Raw genomic sequence first — 6,775 nt, 5'->3', positions numbered from 1 at the left:
CGGGGCGGGCCGGGCAGGACCGAGCTGGGGCCGCCTGGGGTGACAGAATGTGTGGCGAGGAAGCACTTCTTTTAAAAAGAAGTGGGGGTTGGGGAGCCCTATAAACATGTAAATATCCCCATAAAAGAACTGAAGAGATTCCCTTCTGCATCAGCCCGCGGCTGGAGGGGGCAGGGAGCTCGGGAGAAGGGAAATTCTGGACCGAGCCTTCCCCAGGCCTGCGGGGTGGGAAGGTGAGGCCCAGAGCTTGGTCCCTGCTCCTCCAGAGCCTCTAGCTCCGCTTCCCCACAGCCTCCATTACCTGCATGTTTTCGCCAGCGGAGACGTTTAACTCTCGCCACTCGCTCATGTCTGTTCTAGCTGATCAGGGACCCCCATCCCGGAAGGTGTGAGAGGAAGGGTCCAGGAAACCCTGGAGAAGAGGTCTGGGGAGAAGGGAGGGAAGAGGAACATGGAAGGGTGAGGGATACTGCAGTGGTAGGTAGAGTTGGGGAAGCAAGGAAAAGAAGTGAAGGAGGAAAAGGAGGAGGAGGAAGGACTGGGGTTGGTAGGGGTGGGGTCTGCGTAGAAGAGAGGAGTCAGGAGAGGAAGGGCCTGGGGTTGGGCGTGAGGCCAAGGTGAGGAGGACTCGGGAAGGAGCAAGGGCTCTGCGCCTGTCACCTCTGGGTCTTCTGGCCAACCCTCGCTCCTGGTTCATCTCCACCCAGGCACGCCCTGGTACCCGATCCACAGCCGCTCGCGGAAGAAGCGCAAGCCCTATTCGAAGTTGCAGCTGGCGGAGCTGGAGGGCGAATTTCTCGTGAACGAGTTCATCACACGGCAGCGCCGGAGGGAACTCTCAGACCGCTTGAATCTTAGTGACCAGCAGGTCAAGATCTGGTTTCAGAACCGGAGAATGAAAAAGAAAAGACTTCTGTTGAGGGAGCAAGCTCTCTCTTTCTTTTAGGGGGCAAGACAAGGGAGCCAGCCCCAGACTGAGCCCGTCTCTGGCAGAGAGCAAGAGGGGGCGCTGCCTGGGACACAGGCTCCCCGCTTAGGATGCCAGAAGTCTCTGGCAGGCCCTCTCTGGACATCCTCTTGTCTGTTTTCTTCGTGTTTCCCTCTCACACACCCCCAGCAGGTCCTGCCAGGCCCCAGGGAGAAGGGAAGAACCCAGCCAGGGAGACAGAAAGCCCACAGCTGCCAGGGATAGAGACAGGGCAAGCTGAGGCACCAGGGAAGGGTTGGTTTGAGGCAGACTGAGGCTGAGGACCCGGGCGCCTGCTCCCACCACTTCCCTTCTGTGATCTGAAGTCTGCCTGCAGGAGTAGGCAAGGGTGGGGACAGTGGAACAAAGTCTCCCAGAATTCGCTGCTGGGATGAGGAGCCGCTGACAGGAGGAGCAAGAGTGGAGGGCATCAGAGAGAGTAGCAGGGGACAGGGTAGCTCTGGGAGGGCAGGAGGAAGTGGGGGAATCCAGGAGGAAGTGCGGTTTGGGAGGACAGAATGGTCAGCAATGCCCATTTCCAGAGTGTCTGGGTCCTCCCAGCCTGGATGGCAGAGCAGGCAGAAGCATGAACGGTTGGCAGACCTGGCTGCAGACAAGGCGATCACAGCCTTATGTCCTCTGTAGGGCAGGCTGTCCAAGCATCTCCTGATCCCCAGCCCTCTGCCAAGCCTTCTGCCAGCCCCTTTGCTCGAGGGTGTGCTGCCATCCTCTTCCTGCCCCCTAGGTAGCTGCGGACCAGAACCGCAAGCCCGGCAAGCCGGGAATTGAGGGCTAAGGAAATGCAGCCTCAGGTTCAATAGCCACTCTAGGGACCCCCACCTGGCCCTCCGGGAAACCCAAGAGGCTGTGAAAGGGGCTGCGAGCATGGCATTGATTGGCGGGCGGAAGAGTTTCTGGCTGCCGGAGCTAATTCTCCCTTTCCCGCTGGCGTTCATGGTCACGGCCGGCTAGAGGCTGGACTGGCATAATTTACGAGGCAGGAGGAGAATCCGCCCCTAGAGGGGCTACTGGCCACAGTGGCCCTGCTCAGTCCGGGTTTCCCAGGCTGGTGACAATGAAGGAGGAGGCACTGCAGCCTCCCACCCAACTCCTTTCTGTCTCCCACTCCACCCTCTCCCCAATTTGGCCCTTTGTCTCAGGATCCACTGCCTCTGCCTCTGGGCTTCAAGCCTCGGAGTACAAGGACCAGAGCAGAGGGAGGAGCACATCTCCAGGACCTGTTGGAGGCCAGAGAGTGGCTTCTCCAGCGGAGGGCCTTTCATTCACAGCCCCTATCAGACCCCAGCCCACCCCCTAGCCCTACCCGCCAGCCTGGCTTAGGAGAGAGAAGTAGTGAAGGAACTTGCCTGCCTTCCCATATGCTTTTTTTTTAATCCCTTTGGGTGAGAGTCCCCCATCCTCCCATCCACCCACCCTTGCCAAGAACAAGGGACTGATGGGAGTTCAACTCAGCTTGGGAAGTGTGGAACTGGCCTGCTAGCTGGGAGTTCTTCCTGCCTGGGAAGAGTCTTCCCTAATACACCCTTGAAAGGTAATCCATAAAGTCCCCCCGCCCCCCATTCTCCCACCAGCACACAGCTTCAAGTCCCTATACAGGATTGTGCAGAGGCAAACTCCTAGGGACAGCTGAGCCCGGCACACCAGTGGGCCCAACCCACTCTCCTGACTGTACATGCAAGCAGGCAGCTTCATATCCCCAGATACAACCCTGTAGAGTGGCCATATAATCACATGCTCCCACCCTCCACTGGGCACCTGACACACTTCCCAGCCACATAAACTTGTTCCACTGATGTGCACGTTTGCAGCAATCACTGCCATTCCAGCCGTCTGCCGGTGCTGGGTCTGAAGCACTCTCCCCTTTGCCTGGTCACCCATGTACCTCTTGATGCAGCCCCTCCTGTGACCTCAAGGTCTGGGGGTGCTGGAATCCATCTGCACCACTCCAGCCTGACTCCCACGGCCTAACAGAGAAAGAAGAGAGACCAGAAGACTCCCAAAGGGTGGAGGGACAAAGATATGCAATATTCTCTTCCTGTTGCTTTAAACTTGACTTCTGTGAACTTCTCTGTCAATCTGTGTCCTGTTCTCTGTGTCTGTTGCTAGTACCTTGTGTAGTCCCTGTGGGTAGAAGGCCTCCCACCTCTCCCTCCCCAGCTCTCTGTAGTGCGCCCTCCTATTCAACCAGCTGTCTTTAGCACGTTTTCCCCTTTATATAGTCCTTGTACAGAGTTACTTCATCATATTAATATTAATAATACTAATTAAAACATGACTGTATGATGATGTGATTTTTTTTTTAGAAAAAAAAATTAAACTGGTTCCCCCCACATTGTCTCCTCTGCCCGGAAAGAATGGGGTCCTCAGCCTCCTAGCTGTTTTCCACTTTATTTTCTCCAGCTCAGGTGAATAATAAAAATAATAATTATAATAATAAAGGAAGAGCAGTTTCAGGGGCAACAAAAATGTATGGGCAATCAAGATCTGTTGATGAGCTGCCATCTCCATTCCTAAGCAATTACTGGCAGAGAGAAAATTGGGGGACCATAGAGAGGGGAGGAGGAGAGGAATATCTGAGAAGTTGTGGGCTGTAAAAATAATGTGAACAGCTTGGAGGAGGCTGAGACTACCTACCTGCAGGGCTGGGAAAAGAAAGTCTGAGCTGCAGGATCTTCACAAAGCAAAACCAGGGTAGGGGTGCAAACAGGTTGGAGCTGGGATGATGAGAGTGGGATCTGGGGCAGGGTTTGGTGGGTCTGCACTTCAACCCCAAGGCCCTGACTCCATGGCCTTGCTCTGGGAGCATATGCTGTGCACTGCAAGAAGACTGGGCAGGGGACTAAAGACCACTTGAAGCTGGAGAAATAGGCTTCATCTCTGTTGGCCAGTGACCTCCTCTGGGCCATGCCAGAGAGAGGCCCAGGTCCAGGCCAGAGTCTGGGTCCCAGCTGAGTGCATGAGCCCTTTGCCCCGCCACCTCACCCCTTCCTTGTAGGTGGAATGCCCTCCCTATGCCTCTGCCCTTGAGCCTCTGATCTGAGTTTCTCTTTTTCACAGCCTGGCTCCAATCATAGAGTCTCCTCCAAATTCCCCCTCCACCCTCCAGGGCCCTCTCCGGAATAGCAGGCGCCCCCACCCAAGCCCAGCCTGCAAACCACGCCTTCTGCCCTGAAAACTTTGTCGCTCTTCCTTTCCTTTCTCCTGCAACTAGTAAAACTGGTAAATTTAAACCAAACCTCATCTCCCTTTGCCCCTAATCCCAGCTGTCTTGTATAGCTGAGGGGTTCAGGCAGGAAGAAGATGATCCCAAGCTTTGAGGGTACTCACACAAAGGCCCTACAGAGTGGGGGCAAGGCTGGGAGCAAGATAGCGCCTGGCAGCCATGAGCTGGGGGAGGGACTGGGTGGCTGTGCCTGGATCTGCATAAAGCGGGGAGGAGGATCTGGATCCCAGTGAATCCAGGGACACATCTACACAGGAAGTTAACAGTGAAGACATTTCTGGCTAAAAAGGAAGGAAGGAATTTAGGGAGGCAGGGAATAACTGGCCCTTAATTTATTCCTTCGATTTATTCTGCGAAACTGCAGATCTGAGAGAGAATAGATCTTGTTGGGTGGTGTCTATGCAGGCCCCCCTCTCCCCGCCAACTCAATAACTGGGGGAGCTGTCTGTGAAGGAAAGACACTACAATCTCCTCCCAATGGCTGAAAAACAAGTCCTTGGGTCTCCTGGCCAAAGAGAAGGTCATGGTTGAGACACAACTCAAATATTTAGGGCACACCGCTTGAGCTCTTGATCTGGGCAAAGATTGCATCTATTTTGCAACTATTTGTCTGGTTTAAGGCCTCAAACTACAATTTATTCCACTGACTTTCAGACAAAGCATCCTGTGTCTTCCGGAGCAAGAAAAGGGGAGACTTATCTGGATAATTCAGATAGAAAATAATCCCGCTGTTGTGTGTTTGTAAGCTTATACCATCCACATAAATTGTGTATTTGGCCCTGATCATCCACTCCGTTCTTTCCACTCGGATCTGCATAAACGCAGCGAGGGTATTAAGCCACTGTGCAGCGGGCCGAAGGTGGCCCCGGCGGCGCGGGTCCTGTGGATACTAACGCAGCCGGAAACCGGCGCGGCCGATGGCTCAGACCCAGAGCAGAGCGGGGACAGCCAGCCTCGCTCTGCGAACAAAGCAAACCCCCGGGATTTAGGTTCCGGACCGACCGGAGCCCCTGCCCATCCTCCCCGCCATTACCAGGAAAGTAGGAGCGGTGCTTAGGCCTGGGGCCGCGCGGGAAACACACTGGGGAGACCACAAGCCTCTCTGCGAGGCGGGCACATGGAGGCGCCGAAGATTCCGGTGTGATTCGACTCGAGGTGGCTGCAGGCCCCGGACCCCGGAGCCGCGTGGATCCCGAGCCTGTAGGTCGGAGTGGCTGCCCTTCGGTGTCTGTCTCTGTTGAGACCGAGTTGCCGGTTTTCCGCCGCGAAGTGTGAGGCCAGCGCCCGCGCCACCTGGACGCCCCGCAATACCGGAGGCGGCGCCACGCTCCCCGCTCAGGGAAGGCCCCCGAGACAAAGGCGCATCGGCCGCTGGGGGATGACGCGGGCGCCTGGACCCCCCCCCCCCAACCCTGGCCCGGCGGGCGGCAAGGGCTCCGTCTGCTCGCCGCCCTCGGGCCGCGGGGCCCCGGAGGGGTGGGCTGACCCCTGCAGGCCGGAGGCTGCGGAGACGGGTCCGGCTCAGCCGCTGGTCCGTGACACCCCGGGCCTGGAGGACGCCCCGGGACTTTGTGGGAGACCTCGAAGAACAGCCCGAGTCTGAGGCGCTGCGGGGCGACGGGAACCAGGCCTTTTCCTAAGTGCCTTCCCTCCGCTGGGCGCGCGGTGTCCCCACTGCGGCGGCCCGCCCTCCCGCCGCGCCTCTCACCCCCAGCGCCTCCGCCCGGAGGCTCCTGAAAGCCGGCTCTACCCCAAGGAGCCTGGCAAGGGAGCCACGGAACTGGGCTTGGATGAGACCAAGCCGGTTTGTGAGTGTTTTCTCCTCCCTGAGTCGGAGCCACTTCCCGGGTGCGTGGAGGCCAGCCTCCACTTTACCAGTTTCCCGGACCCAGAGCAGAGAACTCCTTTCAAAGGCAGGTCTGTGTGGATGGAACTCACCGCCGGCAGGGAAAAGATGTCCCATAAAATGCACGCGATGTGAATATATCAAAACCTTCTAAAACGCATAGATATCTATATTACATATACATTCTGGGCATGCAAAATATACTTCTCTAGGAAATATACATACAGAGGCACTTATAGCTATTGTATGGAAAAGCAATCTCCTGGAAAAAAGATTACATAAAGCAGGTATATCCACCACATGTAAAATTCATTTACATACATAAACAGCACCCTTCCATATGTTCTACAAAGGGAATGTACAGCCCTGCATCTATTTAGCTACACGGTACATCTAAAACCAGTGCATAGAAAATGCATCCAGACAGCAATATGTCCACATAAAACTGCATTAAAATACATACATCATGTTATTTTATATACACAAAGTGCATATCTACCCAGTGTATGAAAAAATATATTCTGTAGATTATGTTTGCATACATGGTGTGTACCAAATATAGTTGAAAAACATTCTTTGGGTTCACATATCGTATTTATAATACACATTTCTCAGGCAATCTTTAAAACAGTAGTGGGAGGAAGATCAGGCATTGGCAATGACGAACTCCATTGGCTAGCCTCTTTTCTGTACTTTATTTCTATTATTTCTGTCTTTT

At 55.0% G+C, this 6,775-nt stretch overlaps 1 protein-coding gene across 1 annotated transcript in view; it reads left to right on the top strand.

The window, feature by feature from the left end:
- The window catches only part of HOXC12 (homeobox C12), a 1,376-nt gene extending 430 nt beyond the window's left edge, over positions 1–946 (top strand). The window contains exon 2 of the mRNA XM_006757098.1: positions 708–946. Within this exon, the coding sequence (XP_006757161.1) occupies positions 708–946 (239 nt within the window). The remainder of the gene's footprint in view (positions 1–707) is intronic.
- The last annotated feature ends 5,829 nt before the right edge of the window (positions 947–6,775 follow it).

This window comes from Myotis davidii, unplaced genomic scaffold, assembly GCF_000327345.1.
Source record: "Myotis davidii unplaced genomic scaffold, ASM32734v1 scaffold233, whole genome shotgun sequence".
Taxonomy (NCBI): Eukaryota; Metazoa; Chordata; class Mammalia; order Chiroptera; family Vespertilionidae; genus Myotis; species Myotis davidii.
This window is presented reverse-complemented; position numbering and strand designations above follow the sequence as displayed.